This window comes from Taeniopygia guttata, chromosome 11 (genome assembly GCF_048771995.1).
Source record: "Taeniopygia guttata chromosome 11, bTaeGut7.mat, whole genome shotgun sequence".
Lineage (NCBI taxonomy): Eukaryota > Metazoa > Chordata > Aves > Passeriformes > Estrildidae > Taeniopygia > Taeniopygia guttata.
In genome coordinates this window covers 544,657-565,000 of record NC_133036.1, presented here as the reverse complement: position 1 = coordinate 565,000, position 20,344 = coordinate 544,657, and the positions used below count along the sequence as shown (strand labels likewise).

General features: G+C 42.2%; 1 protein-coding gene across 7 annotated transcripts in view; it reads left to right on the top strand.

Annotated features, from left to right (window-relative positions):
- The window catches only part of SALL1 (spalt like transcription factor 1), a 16,757-nt gene extending 10,003 nt beyond the window's left edge, over window positions 1-6,754 (top strand). For all 7 annotated transcript variants that reach the window (XM_072934347.1, XM_072934348.1, XM_012570391.5 and 4 more), the window contains 2 exons: window positions 1-2,993; window positions 4,030-6,754. The exon at window positions 1-2,993 is cut by the window's left edge and continues 417 nt beyond it. In XM_072934347.1, coding sequence (XP_072790448.1) covers window positions 1-2,993; window positions 4,030-4,470 — 3,434 coding nt within the window. In that variant the 3' untranslated portion in view covers window positions 4,471-6,754. The remainder of the gene's footprint in view (window positions 2,994-4,029) is intronic.
- Window positions 6,755-20,344: the final 13,590 nt, after the last annotated feature.

The following is a 20,344-nucleotide window of genomic DNA, read 5'->3' as shown; positions in this document are numbered from 1 at the left end:
ACATAGGGGATCTGACAACACTAGGCAACTTTTCAGTGATAAATAGTAATGTAATAATTGAAAACCTGCAGAGTACTAAAGTGGCAGTAGCACAGTTCTCACAGGAGGCAAGATGTAACGGGGCATCGAGCACTAAACTTGCTGTCCCTGCCCTGATGGAGCAACTGTTGGCATTGCAGCAGCAGCAGATCCATCAGTTGCAACTGATTGAACAAATTCGTCACCAAATATTATTGTTGGCTACTCAAAATACAGACATGCCAACATCTTCTAGCCCATCTCAAGGTACTTTACGAACATCTGCCAACCCCTTGTCCACATTAAGCTCCCATTTATCCCAGCAGCTGGCTGCAGCAGCTGGATTAGCACAAAGCCTTGCTAGTCAATCTGCCAGCATCAGTGGTGTGAAACAGCTACCCCCTATACAGCTACCTCAGAGCAACCCTGGCAACACTCTAATTCCATCCAATAGTGGCTCTTCTCCAAATATTAACATATTGGCAGCAGCAGTTACAACACCGTCCTCAGAAAAAGTGGCTTCAACTATTGGTGGCTCACAGCTCACCAACCCACCAGTATCAGCATCATCTTCACCAGCTTTTGCAATAAGCAGTTTGTTAAGTCCTGCATCTAATCCACTTCTACCTCAGCCCACCCCTAGTAACTCTGTTTTCTCCAGTCCCTTATCCAATATTGGAACACCTGCAGAGGATTTAAACTCCTTGACTGCCTTGGCACAGCAAAGAAAAAGCAAGCCACCAAATGTAACTGCATTTGAGGCAAAAAGCAATTCAGATGAGGCATTCTTTAAGCATAAATGCAGGTTCTGTGCTAAAGTGTTTGGGAGTGACAGTGCCTTGCAGATTCATTTGCGTTCTCACACTGGCGAGAGGCCATTTAAATGCAACATATGTGGAAACAGGTTCTCCACAAAGGGAAACTTAAAAGTCCACTTTCAGCGTCACAAAGAAAAATACCCTCATATTCAAATGAACCCATACCCAGTGCCAGAGCATTTGGACAATATTCCTACAAGCACGGGTATTCCTTATGGGATGTCTATACCACCAGAGAAACCTGTCACAAGCTGGCTGGACAGCAAGCCAGTCCTCTCCACCCTAACAACTTCTGTTGGCCTGCCACTCCCACCAACAATTCCAAGCTTGACCCCATTCATCAAAACTGAGGAGCCTCAGCCAATTCCCATTAGCCATCCTTCTGCTAGCCCTCCCTGCTCTGTCAAGAGTGACTCGGGAACAGTTGATCCCACATCAAAAATTTCCAATGGACCTTCTGATGAGGTAGAGGCTGGTGTGTTGCCTACCTCAAATGGCAAAACGGAAGAAAACCCTCAAAACACAAGCACCATCACTAACATGAGCAGCTCCGTGAGCTCCCCGGCAGCAGACTCGGGCTCCAGCGGTGTCGCCACTTTTACAAATCCACTGATGCCTCTTATGTCAGAGCAATTTAAGGCAAAGTTTCCATTTGGAGGACTACTGGATTCAACGCCAGCATCTGAAACATCAAAATTGCAGCAACTTGTAGAAAACATTGACAAGAAGGCAACTGATCCTAACGAGTGCATCATTTGCCATCGAGTTCTCAGTTGCCAGAGCGCACTGAAAATGCATTATCGCACCCATACTGGAGAGAGGCCATTCAAATGTAAAATCTGTGGTCGTGCTTTCACTACTAAGGGCAACTTGAAGACTCACTACAGTGTCCATCGTGCCATGCCCCCGCTGAGAGTGCAACATTCTTGCCCAATCTGCCAGAAAAAATTCACCAATGCCGTTGTGCTACAGCAACATATCCGAATGCACATGGGAGGGCAGATCCCAAACACCCCGGTGACAGAAAACTATCCTGAGTCAATGGAATCAGATACAGGATCTTTCGATGATAAGAATTTTGATGATATAGACAACTTCTCAGATGAGAATATGGAAGACTGTCCTGACAGCAGTGTGCCAGATACACCTAAATCTGTGGATGCATCACAAGACAGCTTGTCTTCTTCCCCTCTGCCCCTGGAAATGTCAAGTATTGCTGCTCTGGAAAATCAGATGAAGATGATCAATGCCGGCCTTGCTGAACAACTTCAGGCAAGCCTGAAGTCAGTAGAAAATGGGTCAGTGGAAGGGGACGTTTTGACTAATGATTCATCGTCTGTCGGTGGTGATATGGAAAGCCAAAGTGCTGGAAGCCCTGCTGTCTCAGAGTCTACCTCTTCCATGCAGGCCTTGTCCCCATCCAACAGCACTAATGATTACCACAAGTCACCAAGTATTGAAGAGAAACCATTAAGAGCTTTACCAAGTGAGTTTGCCAACGGTTTGTCTCCAACCCCTGCTAACAGTGGTGCTTTAGACTTGACGTCTAGTAACACTGATAAAATGATTAAAGAAGAATCCCTGAGTATGCTCTTTCCTTTCAGAGATAGAGGTAAATTTAAAAACACTGCATGTGACATTTGTGGCAAAACATTTGCTTGTCAGAGTGCCTTGGACATTCATTACAGAAGTCATACCAAAGAGAGACCATTTATTTGCACAGTTTGCAATCGTGGCTTTTCCACAAAGGGTAATTTGAAGCAGCATATGTTGACACATCAGATGCGAGATCTACCATCACAGCTTTTTGAGCCCAACTCCAGTATCGGCCCCAGTCAGAACTCTTCCGGGATGCCCGCTAACACTCTGTCATCGCTCATAAAGACCGAGGTTAACGGCTTTGTGCATGGCTCTCCTCAGGACAGCAAAGAAGCACCCTCTGGTCTAGTTGCTTCGGGGCCATTGTCCTCTGCCACGTCCCCTGTGCTGCTCCCTGCGCTCCCCAGAAGAACTCCAAAACAGCACTACTGCAATACGTGTGGGAAAACATTTTCTTCTTCCAGTGCTCTGCAGATCCACGAAAGGACACACACTGGTGAGAAACCTTTTGCCTGCACTATATGTGGAAGAGCATTCACAACAAAAGGCAATCTGAAGGTACTTTTTCCTCTTACTGTCCTTTGCTTTCATTTTCTCTTTGCTGGGGGTTTTTGATTTTTGACACCTATTAAAGTTGCAGCAGTGGTACCTTTGGGTGTTTGTGGTGTGACAGTGTGTTTAGCCAGCTCTAGTAGACCTAGATGGCCTCTTGTTGGATGCTCATGTTGGCAGCAAGTCTGAGGCATGAGCTGTTTTGATTTAATTTAAATTCATCTACCAGCAAAGCTTGTCTATGCAGAGTGTGAAACAGAACAGCCAAATGATGGTAAGGAGTATTAATTAACAGAGAAATGCATTTTGTAACTCACATACCCCTTCAAGAAGTGAAAGGCTCTTGAATGTGATGTTTTTCATAAATATCATGTAAGGTGAGTGTTTAAAAAAACTATTAACATAATTCTGGAAATAATAGGCATTACTTTAATTGATTGTATAACTAACATTTCCTACTGATATGTGTTTGAAAAAGCAAATATACTCAAGTTTTAGAACACCAGTTGAGCACTTTACTGTGTACATTTTTCTGTTGACAGAGTATTTCTCTAGAGGTTGCTGCCAGTAAAGTGAGATGAATAATTACTTTCAGGCTATTCTGTCTATACACGAGGCTCTCCGATGAGCAATCAGTAAAGGATACTTTCTGCCTGTCTGAAAAGGACATTTATAGGGTAAAGGGTGTCAAATACAATACTTACCATTGCAATGAAAGTGGACATAGCAATTCTAGCCCTGAAAGCAGCAATTGACAGAATAATGCAAAGTCATTATAAACTAAATACATGTAATGAAAAAAAAAGTAAGAAGCAATGCATTGTTCAGTGGGAGAGCAGGTTGTTCTGGGTAATGGTGATGGGCTAACCCAGAAGCAGTGTATTATTCCAGAGCCCTGTATCCTCTATCTTTAATGCCATTCATTATGTAACAAGACTGGACATGTTCATGGACTCCTGCCTTCTCTCTGATCAAAAACAGTTTGAAATTCCTGTAAACCTCTATTTTTTGTTTGTTTGTTTCTTCCTTTCTTTCTTCCCAGGTTCACATGGGCACTCACATGTGGAACAGTACTCCTGCAAGACGAGGCAGACGACTTTCTGTAGATGGCCCCATGACATTCCTAGGAGGCAATCCTGTGAAGTTCCCAGAAATGTTTCAGAAGGATTTGGCTGCACGGTCAGGGAATGGAGACCCGTCCAGCTTCTGGAACCAGTATGCAGCTGCACTCTCCAATGGCTTGGCCATGAAGACCAACGAGATCTCCGTCATCCAGAATGGGGGCATCCCTCCAGCACCAGGGGGCCTGGGCAACGGTGGCAGCTCTCCCATCAGTGGCTTGACAGGAAGCCTGGAGAAGCTCCAGAATTCAGAACCCAATGCACCTCTAGCTGGTCTGGAGAAAATGGCAAGCAATGAAAATGGGACTAATTTCCGTTTCACGCGTTTCGTGGAAGACAACAAAGAAATTGTAACAAATTAGGAAAAAAGTCTCCATAAATAACATTCCTGCAAATCTTGCAACCTAGGGTTGCTTTTTTCAAGCTGCAGGCTACAACATTACCAAGACTTTGTTTTGTACCATGTTCTACTTCTAGAGTTCTAAGAGAGCTTATTTATTAGTGATATAACCTTGCTTTGCAAACGAATGCAAGCATTAACTTTGGTCTCCCGTATTTTGAACTAAATACTAATCGACTAGAGTGCTGTAAACTTGCTGTAACATTTATGGCAGTTGCAAGTCTGTTCTGCTAGGTGATCTTATTCTGGCATTAACTTATTTTCTATATCCAATTTAACACAAACTCTGGTATTGATGCGATGCCTCAGTGATGCATTAGATCTCTAATAAAAATCTGTATATAAATGTACACTTTGATCCTGCTGGAAACTTTATCAGCAAACACATTGTCTAATTTTTCCAGACAGAACTAAGAAAAGGACTGAGAGAATATAGACTGAACAGTGTGGATCCTTTACACAGCTCAGTTTTTGATTTTTATTATAAAATTAAAACTGCTTTAATTTTTGTAGGTTTAACATTTTCCGTTTTGAACTGTTATTTGTATTGTGCTTTTTACTTGAGTCGTCTTAAATGTTAATACATTTCTGTACAGTAATAAGCACGCGGATTATTAGAGAAGATACTGAAGTGTTGTTTTGGTAGTTGAAACTGAGACGTAACATTTTGCCTTGTAGGTATATTCATTATAGAAAATGTGCTGGACTTTCACAATGCTGCTAAGTATGGCATCTTGAACAACTTCCGTGGACAACTGTAGATGCTCCTGTACATACAATAAGACATCACTTTCATTAAAATGTACATACGTTCCTTACAAGACCAAGCCCTACTCCTTGACCAAGGGAACAAGTATAGTGTTTGTTTATTTTGTATTAGGCATTGGGGGGGACAGGGGGAACCTTGGACTGTTACATGCACTTTCTCGGAAAGTTGAAAGGAAAAGAGGTCCAGTTTCTTTAACATTTAATACTTACTAACAGCAGAGATACTGTAATTTTACTCGAGTAATCAAATACATTTTTGCAACAGATAAAAAATTTGCTGTCTCTGTGTTTTTAAAGTGTACTTGTATTTAGTAATCACTTTGTATTATTTAGCCTTTCCCTTGGTTAACATGAACTGTCCAGGTTGTATGTGCGTGTTTATATCTGTAAGTATGGGTATACATATATGTATTGCATATTAATTGCTAGTATATTTTTCATATCCCCTAATAGTGAGAAATTTCTCCTTAACTATTCAACTCCTCCTTCTCATAAAATTGTAGATATTTTGGCATTTTTAATTTGTTTATTAAAAAAAAATGCTGCTAGCAAAGACCTTATTGAGCCTAGGTAAGGTAATTATTTCCTTTGAAGGAAATAATTTATTATGTTTAAGGCTTGATTTGGTTCAAATGCTTTATATTTGATATTAATTTTATTTTATGAGATTGTATGTTTGTGGCATGCTTACGCTGCTATACCTGTGTTAAGATGTCCACTTGCAAGCCTCCATATACTATGTGGGGTTTATAACTTGATTGTAAAAAACCATACCAAACAAAACCTAATTGCTTTGGCCTTGCACATGATTTGGCTTCCCTTAAAAACCTGCCATGATCATTAACCTCAATGGGAGTTTGTCAAACATAATTCAGTCCAATATTTTCACCCAGTAGAGTTTCATCTCTTTACATTGCTATTTATGAAAAATAAATCAGATTGGCTGCCTTCAAATTATGCCTTCAAAACCACCAACAGGCATAGCCAATTTTGTGTCCATGTGACTATATATACTTTTTTGTTTGTTTTGTTTTAAACCATTCCAAAATTCAGGTGGTTTTTGTTACAGGATTATTTTCCAGGATCACTGTGGGGGGAGTTGCCCACCTTTTTAAACAAGAAATGATCACTTAGCTTTTCCCATAGCCTGAGTTGCAAGTTGGGCATTAGAGTAGAGAGGATTTACAACTGAAGAGCTGGGGTGAGAAATAATTTTCTTGAGGATTTTTCCCCTTCCTATGATTATAAATCCTGCATATTAACGCTGTAGTCTGGATACCTCTTGGACTTCATGTCTTTAGGACTTTTCCTGTTCGAATGTGATGATTCACCTGGTACATGATATGCATTTTTGTTAACATGTAAGTTGTACGCTAGAGCCAGTTGGCTTGTCAATGTGAATATTTAAGAATTTTAAGTCACCTTTTGGTCTCAGAAAAAGGTAAATTAAAAGAATTTTGATGATTTTATCAATGAAATACTAACTAATTCTCCTTTTAAACTGAGTCGAGATTTGTGCAACAGAAAATTTGCCAGGGAAGGGTTAGCAGCCCCCAGCGTTCCGGGAGGGTTTCCTTTCCGCGGCTTGAGTTTCATTAGTGCCTTTAACTTCAGCCCTCGGAGACTCTTCCCACGGGGAAGCGGAGTCTTTCGGTTCCGAGGGAAGCCGCGCCCGGGGCAGGAGGGCCCCGCACTCGCGAACCTTCCCGGGCACCCGGAGCTCCTGCCGGTGGGTAACGTACGTGCTTGGCATCATTCGCGTGCTAACAGATAAACAAAAACCAGGAAAAAAAAAAAAAAAAAAAAAAAAAAAAGCGAAAAAAGCGATTTTCTTTCTTGTACCTTGGGGCTTCACCCCGCCCCGGCCGGTTCCGTGAGCGGACCCTCGGACCCCCGGCGCACAAGGGCTGAGCGGAGGGGCCGCGGGCACAAGGAGGGGCCGCTGCCCGAGGGGATGCGACAGACCCTTTTATTATCCCCCAGCCCTTCCGAAGCGCTTCTCCCGGGACAGCCCTCCGGTTCCCGGTGAGCCGGGGCTGCCCCGCCGTGCTGCTGCTTCGCTCCCGAGAGCGCTGCCCTCGCTGCTGTCGGCGGAGGTGGGTGCTGGCGGCAGGAGCGGCCAGCGCCCCGTGCATCCATTTCCCTGTACCGGGCTGAGGGATGGGTGCCCGGGCTGTGCCAGGCCGAGGGATGGGTGCCCGGGCTGTGCCATGGGTGCCCGGGCTGTGCCATGGGTGCCCGGGCCGAGCCATGGGTGCCCGGACTGAGCCATGGGTGCCCGGGCCGAGCCATGGGTGCCCGGGCTGTGCCATGGGTGCCCGGGCCGAGCCATGGGTGCCCGGATCGAGCCATGGGTGCCGGGGCTGAGCCATGGGTGCCCGGACTGAGCCATGGGTGCCCGGGCTGTGCCATGGGTTCCCGGACTGAGCCATGGGTGCCCGGGCCGAGCCATGGGTGCCCTGGCCGAGCCATGGGTGCCCGGACTGTGCCATGGGTGCCCGGACTGAGCTATGGGTGCCCGGACTGAGCCGTGGGTGCCCGGGCTGTGCCGCCCGCAGTGGGAAGGTGCCGGGCCGTAGTCCCCGCACTGATCCCGTTCCCTTTCTCCTGGCAGCCCCGAGCGGGGCTGGGGCCGGCCCTGCGGAGGCCGGGAGCATCGTCCCTGTGCCCGCTGGGTGCGGGGCCAGAGGCGGCTCGGGGCTCCCCGCCCCGTCAGGCGGAGCACCCAGCTGGCCTCCTGCGAGGGGGAGCGGGGTGTGGTGGGAATAACTTTCTCTGGAAACGCGGAATTTTAAATTTCCCGTTACTCAACACAAGACCGTGGGGACCGGGGGAAGTTACCTCTCCCCAGAGCTGTCCTGGCAAGCGCACAAAGGTGCCCGCATCGCCTCGCAGCTGGGAGCCGCGCTACCTCGCTGCAATTACCCAGCGCAGCGTTTCTTATTCACAGACACTGAATTAATCCTTATTCAAGAGAAGAATTTTTTTCTTTACGGTTTTGTTTTCGCGGCCTCATTTTTCTCATTAGCAACAAAGTTTTCTTCCCCCCTTACCCTTTCCTCCCCCCGCCCCGTCTCGCCCATCACAATTTTATCATACATTAAAATAAAGCACAGTGGGGTGGGTTGGTATTCTCTTTTTCTTTCTCTTAAGCGCCAGCGATCGTTCAACGCAATCATTTAATCATCCCGAGTAATTTTCTTCACCCAGAAACAGAGGTGATTTATTTAAAAATTGGGCTAATGGCCTGCGAAACTTCCCGGCTTGGAAAGAGCCCGCGGCGGAGCGGCAGGACCGCGCTGGCCGGGGCACGGCCCCTCCCTCCGGGAGAGGGGAATCTGGGGCTCCCACTGCCAGCAGCCGGCCCGGGGAGTTTGGGGCTCCCACTGCCAGCAGCCGGCCCGGGGAGTTTGGGGCTCCCGAGCGCGGCGAGGACGCGGTGCCCGGCGGCGGAGCAGCCCGGCGGGGACTCGCTGCATCTTCCCGGGGCACAGCGGGCGGATGGAGCGGGGCTGACCGAGGGAAGGGCTCGACAAAAGGAGCCGCGGTACCGGCGGAGTGGAGAGGCAATCGGGGCAGCACACGGGGAGGGCAGGAATGAGGTTTCCGTATTGGCCAGGCAGGCGTGAGAAGGGAGAGGAAGCAGCAAATTGCCCGGTTTATTTCGTGTGCTGATGACGACCAAATCCTAAACCCTTTTCTTAGGGAAAAGTCTGTTGAATTTCAGTGTTTCTTCCTAGGCTGGGCTTTGGCTTGAGACTTAGGGACAGGTTGCAAGCCCTCCCGGTTGCAGCAGGCAATAAATGCCTCGGTTTGTTCCTGCTTTGTGAAGAATATTTGCTGACCATCAAAATGCAGGGGCTGCTGCTGGTTTTGACCATATCTTTGGGGCGTGCTTCCTGCTTTTGAAAGTTCTGAAGTCACAATTTACGTGGCTGTATCTTTGCGTGAGGCCAGTTTTACTTGGCAGCAGAAGGTGTGACTTTGAAGCACGACAGTTCTTTTTTGCTGTCTCCTTGCCAGTGTTCCATAGCTCTGCAGGTTTGTTTCCCTGTCAGTGTTCAGTAGTTCCCCAGGCTTGTTCCTTTTTGGTTGGGGTTTGTTTGGGGTTTTTTTTTCCAATCAAAAAAACTTTTTAAAATTTGTTTTTCTTCTCTTATGCATATGAGTTGACAGAAGTTAAAATAATGTTTTGCAAATAAGTAGATACAGTTATTTATAAAAGCTGGAAGCAATATGTCTGTTAACTGCCAAGCTGAAATTGACTTAAAGATTTCACCTACAACACAGGCTGTTATATAAATATGTATCTCTAGGCAAAACATTGAGGAGTAGAGGCTTGGAAATACAATTCTTAATAGGAAATAACAAGAATAATTGGAAAGTATGGAGCCTCAGCTGAGAACAGTTACTGACAGCTTTGTTTATGATTTTCTGACTTGATATTTCTAGGTTTTACATCCAGGTTACAGTTAATACTGGAATGGTTACCCTGAGCAAGTCCCTGTGTCACTTTAACAGTGGCCTAGGAGATGCCTGGAAGATAGTGGGTGCACTGTGACTCCTTCCTGGGAAGATCTTGTTCCAGGGACATGGGATACCAGGATGCCCTGAACAACATCCAGTGACTGATATATTTTACAGGTAATAAGGTGTAGGAATGATAGTGATTAAAATAACATTTCTGGTTTCAATCATATTATTGTTTGTCCTATCACAAATCTCTTCAATTTCCATTTTATCTCCTGTTTTAATTTAGACATGTATTTTTTAATCCACAAGCTAAAATTCTTAAGAGGAAAAAGTTCTCAATTATATGGGAAGACGAGCACAAAAAGAGAAAAAAGGAGAGCAGAAAAGAGGAATTTTCTTCAGTGCTCAAGTCTGTCTAGCACTGCAGGAGCTGGTGAGAAGCACGCCTGTGAGGGCTGCAGTCATTCTGTGCTATGCTCTGAGTGGAGACTGAGGCCAATATCTCAGAGCATGCAGTACACCTGTGCGAGCACCCACCGGAGAGCTGCAAAGAAAGTGATGCCATATTTCTTTTTATAGCAAATAATTAGTTAACCCAAGCTGCAAGCTCTTCTGAACTTTCAGAAGTTACTGTCACACCTGGAAGGAACGTTAAAATCAGGTTAGATGGGCACCAAAAGCATGTCTGTGCCCATGTTATACCTCGTCACCTCTGCTAATAAGTAAGATTCTCTCTGGAAAGATCAGCCCTGAAACTCCTGGTGTCATTTCATTTCAAAAGTTAGAAGTCTCTCCATGTTAGCAGACATTCACGTCATCTGTACAGACAGCTCTCTTGACCAGCACAGTGCTGAAGTGCAAAGGTCTATTTTCATTATTTAAAGGTCTTAATGCAGCATCACAGTGTCAGGTGGGTGTAGCAGAAGCCCTGAAGCACCTGGCATCAGGTGGTGTAACATAAGAACTATTTAGAATTGAATATGGAAAACAAAAGATGGAGTGGTCTGGCACACTATGATGGATTTAACCCTGCTCATCACTACTTTCTTTGTTTTTCTTCATCTTTTTTATTAAAAATTATTCCAAAGTGAAGGCAGTGAGACTAATCAGATTAATGATGTTAAGAATTTTTTCAAAGCATAACCTGCTTTGAAAATAAACTTTTCTTAGCAGTGAATAATTCTGAGTTGCTTTACTTTCATCAGGATTTTAAAATGTCAGTTAATACCTAGTGAAGCTAACATTTGTTTCATATGTACAATAATTAAGTGGATAATCATGTTCAGTACTAAACGTGCATTCACATGAACCCTGTCTTTCTGGTCCTTAAAGGATGCATAGAAAGAAATGATGTAGAGAGAGGCAGACCAGATTTCAGAGGTTTATGTGTCTATTTGCTTGTCTAGGCTGAGTGCTGAGTGGTCTCAGCACCCAGTGCCAGAGCTGCTGCTGAGAAGGGGCTGGCTGTGCTGGTAAATCACCAGTTAGCTCAGCTGTGGGGAACCCCAGCACCAGCACAGACCTCTGGCGCTGATGCACACAAACCAACCTTACCCCCTGCTTTAGTCAGCTGAAATTACTTTGGCTTCTAGCACTGAAGAGTGCCTGAGTCCTGTACAGACAATTTTTGTAGTGCTGGATGTGGTTGATTAAGGTGTTACTTTCTTTTCCTTTCAGTTCAGATGTTTATTCCTGTCCACTGAGATTTCTCCTGCTTCCATGTTTGAATGGGTGCAATAGATCTCAGAAGCACTCTTCATTCGTATCACCACAAGGTCTGAGGGAGTTCTTACTTGGTTCCTTCTTTAAGATAGAAAGAGTCCAAAATGTACTGGACAGGTTTGTAAAGCTTAAGGAGACCATTTCACAAAAGGAGGTTGAGCTTATATATCAGTGAGTCAGGCAGAAAAGAATTCATAAAGCTATGGCTTGTTTGAGCCAGAATTTCACGAGGTGTTACCTTCCAAACCTAACCTCCTACAGGGACAACTGCCTACAAAATAACCTTTGCTTAGAATGCCACTGAAGTATGTCTAAATTTGCACTGAAGTGGGGGAAGAACACTCCATAATTTGTCCTGTTGTTACAGGGCACAGCAGTAGCTGCTTAAAACACTGTCCCTATTGCTTCAGAGTATCCTTACTGACATCAGACAGGCACCTAGAGTCACTTTTCCTGCATGACCTATACAAAAAGCAGGCTGGGCCCCTGTGCTCTCTCCTGGATCTTAAGAAGTTATTAAACCAATTCCTTCTTTTGAAAGCTGTATGCATTCATGCTGGCATCCTCAATAAAGCTGGGACACAAACAAAAAAGCAAACAAACCAGTCACAGTAGCATTCAATGCACTTAAACTTGGAGGAAATGAAAATCAATATTTGTCAAATGGAGGGAAAAGGTAAAATGGACTGAGGAAAAATGTCGGGCTTTCTTAAAAGCTATTAGTGAAAATGAAAAGTTAACAACAATACTGGAATCTAATTCCCGCATCGGTGCTGCTGAACTTGTGGTTTTGTTGTTTTCACTCTCTAAGGATGCACTAGCTTGATGCACACATATTCCTTTATTGTTAGCACTGCTGAATGGAATTTATTACATTTTAATTATGAGTGATTTGGAACCTTGGAGGCTTGTCTAGATGTTTTGCTTTTGGCTAAAATGCAAGGGGATAATTTAGGAGATGGAAGTTTCATCTCTGGTTCAGGGCACATGTGGCCTCAGGCAGTTGCTCCAGTCTCCTGATGTGTTTTGTCAAATGACACTAACAGCAGTTCCTTACCTTTAATTTTGCTTATTTGGGGTATTCAGATAGGAAACCTTCCACTGGTCTTTTACAATGTGTGTATATCATACATGGCTACTCTCTGGGAACATGAATGGTTCTAAAAGAGCCAACACACAGTATTTTGCATTTCAGCATCTGCTGGAACATCTGGAAGTGCTCTGCTGGTACCTTAGTATGTTATTTGTCACTTATTAGATGAAGTTCAAAAGTTAATCCTATATTATACACACTTACTTACATTTTCACTGTATTTGTGCAATCAAATCATCGGATTTTGCAGAAGGTCTCAAGAGACACTCTATTTTTGCTCAACTATTGGATGTAGCCATGATCTTTTAAAACTTTCCATGTAGACAAGATGTCCCTTTCTTGGAACAGTACAGGGAAATACTGATTCCATTGCTGCTTTACAAACAAGTACCCAGAGCTGATTTCCAGTTCTGTGATATTTATCACAGATAACAGATTCAAGTAATCAGTTCTCTTTATATATTTCTCATATATTAAAAAAATTGTAAGAAACAGTATGTTGAATTGTAAAGACCATATTTAATCAAAAGAAAAATGCTAGGTAATATACAGTGTGAGAATTCAGGGCCAGACTTGTTGCCTTAGTGACCTTCTGGTTTGTTTGAGGGCAGTGTCTGAGGCAGGATGATGTGAAAGAGCTCATGGCCAGTGTGGTGTAGTGGAGAGTGCACTGAAATAAACTGTGCAAATTGGAGTCCTGTAGGTGCTGGTTTTGGTGCAAGTCTCTAATACATTCTTATGCTCTACTAGTCATCTTGAAAGACTTACTTTTTAGTTGAAAATTAGATATTGACAACATTAACAACAAGAATTTTGCTATTCCAATTTTACTATTCCAATTTTGCTATTCCAATTTATATAATGATCCATTTAAACCATCCCAAAGAATCATGATTTTTAGAATGTGCTACCTTCTCTAATAATCAAGCTGTTAAAATGTGTTGACACAAAGTCACTTAAAATCATGGCCCAAGTTCCATGATAGTGAGCAGTTACCAGCTGACATCCTAGACAAACACACTGAGATCATCCTAATGCCTCCTGCCTTTCTAGACAGCAGTTTTCCCCCAGAAAGTAATGATATTATTATTTTTTAATGTTATCAAAGGAAATAAATGAGTCAGTGTGTGATTAGTGTACAAGTGTACATATGCCCAAGTGGCAGAGGCAATGTGCAGATAGAGCCAGGACATTGTCAGGTACTCCCAGCTGACATGGGATGTGACTGGGAGTTGTAGAGGGTCAGATCCAGGCTGCTGCATTTCCAAATAATATTTTGGGGAGATTTGACCTTAAGCAAACAAAATTATGATACAGCTGTTTACTGTAGAAGGCTCTGAAGTAGCAGGGAGTCCTGTGATGTGTGATTCGTCTCTCTGCAGGATTAGTAGTTGTCTCTCATCTTCCACCCTCTCCTTTCTTTCTCTCTCAGGGGTAAAGGCTTTGTGTAATGTTGACAGTTACTGGAAAAGGTTCTATCAGCAGTAGAGCTGGTGAAAGACAAGACTATTTATAGAAAACAATAAAGTAAAAATAAGTGTAAGATTAAATATCAGTAGCTACCAGCTATAGCACCTTTTCTCCTCCTCCTGTTAAGTAGTAAAATCAAAGCATAATTTGGAAAGGCTCCCTGCTGGAATTGGAGGAGCTGGTTCATTCTGCATGCCAAAGGGAAGTTGAGGTATTCATTTACAGGATGGCATTTCCTCAGCTTCTGCAGAACCATTCCCCAGCTGGGATTAGAAGCTCACATGTTGTAGGAAGTGAGATTTTTCTGCTGGGGGAATAAACCCAAGCTTTTGTTTTCTCATGGTGAGCAGACATCTAGAGTGTTCCAGTACCACCATAACTGTCTGAAATGATGGGATGGACATGCAGCATGGTCTGTGCCTCATACTGGGACACATTAAAATGGCTCAGTCTCCCTGTAATGCTCATATATAAGAAGTGATGTGCAGAAAAGAGTTTGGCTACAGCAGGGGAAACTATGGAAGTGTTTTGGATGAGTTTGTCGTAAATCAGAGCCCTTGTTCCTCTTCAGCAAATCAGATGTACAGGAGTCTCAGGTTCTGGTCTGTATTCCTCTCTTCCCAGAGCCCAGGCTGGACTCTGTTGAATATGATGCATTTTCTCTTTTGGAGGAAATAGTTGAAGGAATCTACACGAGTCTTAAAAACTGCATATAGTTCCCTGCACTCCCCATCAATGTATTTGATATATAGTTTTCTTCTTTATTTAATCTTGACATACTTGTGTAGATGTACTGTCCTTTTAAATGAACTGATTTCAGGATGGAAAGCTGCCAAACAGAGTTTGGCAGATTTGGGGGTTTATTTTTGAGGAGGATGAGAGTACAGTGGCTACTAGTAGCTGCTGAGCCTTTGGCTAGTGTCATTTAGTTACTATTCAATCTCTTTTTCCTTCTGTTCTTTCTTGTTTCTGGGTATTTATAGTTGATTTTCCTTGAGAAAAATAGCAATGCCATTATTATTTGTCAGTGTCAAAATACTTTTAAGTACCAGATTTCACTGAATTCACTTGAAGACCAATAACTCCGGTTAAAAAAAATAAATTAGAGAGTTCTAGTAATATTTCACAGGATTTTGTTTCAGCAGAGGGAGCGTTTTTTCCAGAAGAGTTTATGTAACTGCTTAAAATCTGGACAAGTCACTGCAAAAGACTTGAAATTGAGAGTTAAACTGTTTAATAGCGGTCAAATGCTGCTAACTAAATTTAGTCTTTATAAAATCAGAAACGTTACCTCTTTCTGCTTCAGCAGTAAACCTACAGTGACTCATCGGGGTGATGTTGTGGCTTTTTCCCTTGCTATTGTGGAGCACATTATTGATCAAACTGTGAAATAATACAACCGCTGAAGCTCAGGTAGCAAATATGCATTGGATTGATCTCCTTTTACTAAGCCTCCTGTATCCCAGCATTATTTATGGCAGAAGGATGAAGTCTGGAAAATAACTGATAAATAGCACCTTGTGGCACCTGTTTAACTGATGGGATAGAAAACACTCCCTAGTTTGTTAACTTTAAGTATTGGGAGCAGAAGCGTTGTGCACATAATAATATTATGATTCATACAAACTGCTTTTCAACCAACTCGATATATTTCATTACCTCCTTTTCAGCAGAAGTATTGATTTTTGTTTTGTGGTTTTATAACACAATTTCAAGGCTGTTGTAGTTTAATGAGCCATGTTTTTATGATGTTTAAAAAGATTTGAAGCATTTGTTGAAATAAATATTATGGATTGCCCAGCTCTTGTCACCTCTTCTTTCTCTCTGCGCTTAGTATCAGCCCAGCAGAAGAATGAATGGGGCAGGCAGCTCTGTGCTTTTTGTGCTTTTTGTGTTTGAGATCAAAGTGCTGCTGGAGAACAATAGCAGGCCACACTTCTGTGTCTGTGACCACACACAGCAGCACCTGCAGAGCACTAAAATGTCATTGTTGCTTCTGCAGTTTGAGCACAGAGGAAGCACCACTGAGGTGGCAGATGATTCTAATAATACTTGATGTGAATTGATGGGGAAGGAGGACCATAACACAGAGGGCTTTTTATTGTAAGCCATGCCTTCCCAAGCTGTGAACAACAGAATACTGCACCTGTGGACTTTCTTCCAATCAGCCATTATGGAAAGTGACAGATTTTATTAACTTAAGGAAAAAACTTTTCAACATGGGAAAGTTGTAGTTTATTTTGGAGACATGAAGAAAAAAAGCAAGTGATATATTACAGATTTCCCACTACTCATACTTTTCTGGTGTGCATTGTGATTTTAATGTGCTATAATAGAATCACAGGGGCATTATTAGAAAGAGTTAATCTTTTCCTGTCTTTTTAAGATAAAACAATATCAATGGGATTTTTTTTTCACTTTTACTCATTGCTTCATGTCATATGTTAGATGAATAATGGAATTGACAAGAGAATAAACCTATTGGTTATATATATATGTGTAAATAATTTTAAGAGTTATATAGGACAGCTGAAGTTAGGTAGAAAAGAAAATTGAGTAGAAGCAGACCTCAGCTTGTTCAAATAGAAGTAGTTTATACTGGTCAGTGTCTGTTCAGTCAGTGCCTCTCTCGTGCACCCATCTTTGGGAAGGTTCTGGGAGGGCAGGAGCTGTGGGGGCTGCAGGACTGTGCTGTTGTCAAAGGCATGTGCAGGTAAATGCAGCTCACATACATTTTTTCAATGCAGAGTTTATGTTCTGCTCTAAACAGGTCAGGTTGCCAGTTTTATTTGCAACAGCTATGCACCACTGCTGGAAGCCTTCTTCTAATATTTCTGGGATTATGGCAATATATCAGTCTGGATTTTGGAAAGAAATAGAAGAGCATCAGTATTTGTTTCTTCAAGTGGCCATCAAGTGCCCTGTGTTGTAAAACAGAGATCCTGCAAAACTTGGAAACTTCATATGGCTGGTGATCAAATATCAGACTGATTCCTACCTATACCATGAATTAACTAAGTGCAGGGTCTGATTTACATAGAATTCTCATTTTACTTTTATTTCTCAGAACACGTGTCCACATTCTGACTTTATTATGGCTGGACTGATTTTGCTAGCCATAGACACAAGCCTCTGGTAACCATATGAATCCAGCCACACCCAAATTTTTGTGTAGGTGCAATTAATATCTTGATGATACAATTCAGGTTACCTTAAAAACGGAACACACATTAAAAAGGAAGTCATTATGAGCATTTTATTATCTTCATATGCATGTAGTTTTTGCTACAGTCAGTTTTGAAGGAATCGGAAGACATAATTCATGTAAAGTTTATGGCTTAGTGTTGACAAATCGAGCATAAAGTCAACTGGATTATGATTATTAGCTAAAAGCATAGTGGCTTATGGTGATTCCTTTTGTTCTAAAAATAATCCCTGAAAGCACTGAAAATCATTTTGCAGGAAACCCTTAAGTAAAGTGGTCATGCAGAGTAATTGGTGGAATATTACACTTTTCATTTACACAAACAGATGGTAAGCTTGGCCTTAGATTTAATCAGGGGGTGACAGACAGGTAGTGCTGTTGTATATTTTGGATGAAAACTTCTTATCAGAGAGACAGAGAGTGTTTCATTCAATAGCCTGTGTACCAAGCAAGAGAAGCATTTGCCAGATATTCTTATTATCCTTACTATTACTTTAAATTACTTTAACTACTATTGGAGTTAACACATACAAGAAAGCTCCTAATTTATTTAGTCAAGTGCAAAACCTTTGTTTTGGTTTATTCTTTTGTTCTCCTCCTCTTTTTTGGCAAGGCAAATAGCAATCCAGAACACCCAGAAATGTGTCTGTGGTTAAACTTGCAAGCAAATAAATGCCTTAACAATTCAGGATTCATGGGTCTCTGGCCATATTCTTTTTAGCTAACTTTTTAGATAAGATTTTGATATCATTTGTTTCCCTTTCCCTTCCCAAAACCTAATACCTGGTAACCTAAGCAAATACAATCTCTTTCAGAAGAGAGATTCAAGCAAGTGCAGCCACTGGTGTGTTTTAATGTCACTGCAGAGATTATGTTACCTTCCTGGAAACAAATTCTCCCCTTCAAATGGAAGTCCCCTGATACCCTTGTCAGGGACAATTTGTTATGGAGAGTTTTGTAAAGCAATCAAAATTAATTCACAGTGATCTTTTCACCCAGAACCTCCAGCTTCAAATAATGGGCTTTCTCAACAGGTGCTCATTGTGGCAGTTTGACTCCAACTTGCCAGACTGAAGAGTTTATTCTTTAGCCATATTTAAGAATAAAATCCTGAGCTTGTAATTTACTAATCTTAAACAGCTGCCCAGGAAGGCACACCTGCTTAAAGGAAGTATTTCTTGTGTCTTTGAGATCTAAAACCTAAGGATGTTTTCATGTTTGCCTATTTTCTTACTTCATAAAAATCTCATGTACAAGTCACTAGAAAACCTGTCCAACAACAATGCCACATAATATTACAGTCTTATTAGGAATCTACTTGTGCTGATTGTTCTTGCAGAGGGTCAGAATTCCCCCTGAAGAAAAACAAGTTGCTTTGATATTCTTTTTTCTTTCTCCTGAATTAGGGTTTGTAATAGATTTCAATGTGAAATAAAATAAAACAATTGTTTTAAAGGTAGCACTAATAAGCTGTACTCACTGTGAGCATTGAGAACTTTGACAAATGTTTGCTAATCTCTTGCAGGTACTTTAAATATATTTCATATGAGCTGCAAAAGCAGAAGTGTGCTTTTAAAAAAATATTTATTGAATGTCCTGGGTGGGAAGGGAATAATTTGGTTCAGTAAAATAGAATGTATCATTAGAAATACCTGAGCTGCTGCTGATACCAGTATATCATATTTTCGTTTCCTTAGCTGTACATAGGCAGGTAAGCACTGAAGTATTTTGCCAGTAGAAAGGCACCCTGTGGACTGTAAAGCCATCCTGGTCAAAGCACATTTCCACTATTATAATTGTAGTAGGAGATACTGTTGTCACATCTGCTGTGTTAAAAAGCAGATTAACTTATAACCATGCCCAAAATACTGCACTAGTTGAGCATGTACAGAAGAATACTTTCAGCTGGCTTTACCATACTGGATGTACTCAGGATGAGAACTTCTGGGAACATCAGTGTAGGATTCAGAACACAGGAAGGAGGAAAAAAGGGAATTAAAGACTCAGTTAAGAATATGCAGTAAATGTTTCCTTTGTGTAGCTATTATTAGTAATTGATTGTGTTGCTGATGATGCTGCAGTAGGTTCAAACTGAGGCCTTTGGCAGTGCCCCCGTTTCAGAAAGTGAGAAGTCATTAAGGCCCTTTATTGAGCCAGGTACCTGAAACACCAAAATCCTCCCCCAAGGCACCCAGAGGTGACACTGCCCAAAACAGACACAAGTGGGGCCTCCCCACCTGTGCACACTGAGAGGCTTTGGAGAGCCTTTGGCACAAGTCTTTGATGGAATGATGCAGGAAAAACAGCTTGTAAGGACAAAGGAAAAGAAGTAAAATAACATCAGTCAGAACCACATGGATGTTGGTTCAAGCTTTACTTGAGAGAAGTGCCAAAGTGTTTTAAGTTGAATGCTGAGAAAAGAAAGTTTAAACTTAAGAGAAAACAAACCATCTCCAGCTGTCTAATTCCCCTTATTTTCAGGGAAACAGCATTTTGTTTCTGCCAGAGAAGGAGCAGACTTTATCATCAATTTCTCCTAACAGAAAGAGAATTCCCTGCACATTGGCTTGCTGCTCAAGACAAAAGGGGGTGATATTGCATTTATTTAGGACTCTCAAAATATTCTATAAATGTAAGTATTGGACAACACTACTTCCCTTAAAGTAGATAAATGCCATTTTAGCTCCTCAGTAAAGTAAGGGACATTGCTAGTAAGGATTAGTTAAGCCGTTTGCCTAAGTTCAGCAGGGACTTGGCCACAGAAATAAGGGAATCCAGGCCCTGATTCCCCTCTTATTTGTGCTGTTTTAAACCAGATGTAAGCAAGACAAGACTCATGTCTCAGTGGATGCAACACCTCCTTCCTCAATACAATTATGAAAGTAGTCAGACTCCTTGCTGGAGCTCAGTGAAATACACAAGTCCTGATGGTAGATTGCTTAATCTCACTAATGCTTGTATGAAATCTGGAATATGGAAGAGTTTATAGTTTATCACCAATGAGCTGTACTCATTTGGACTGTAGAGAGACTTGACAAATGTCAAGTCAAATGTCTCTTGCTCATCTCATGCAGGTTCTGTTGCACTATTTAAATATGTTTCATA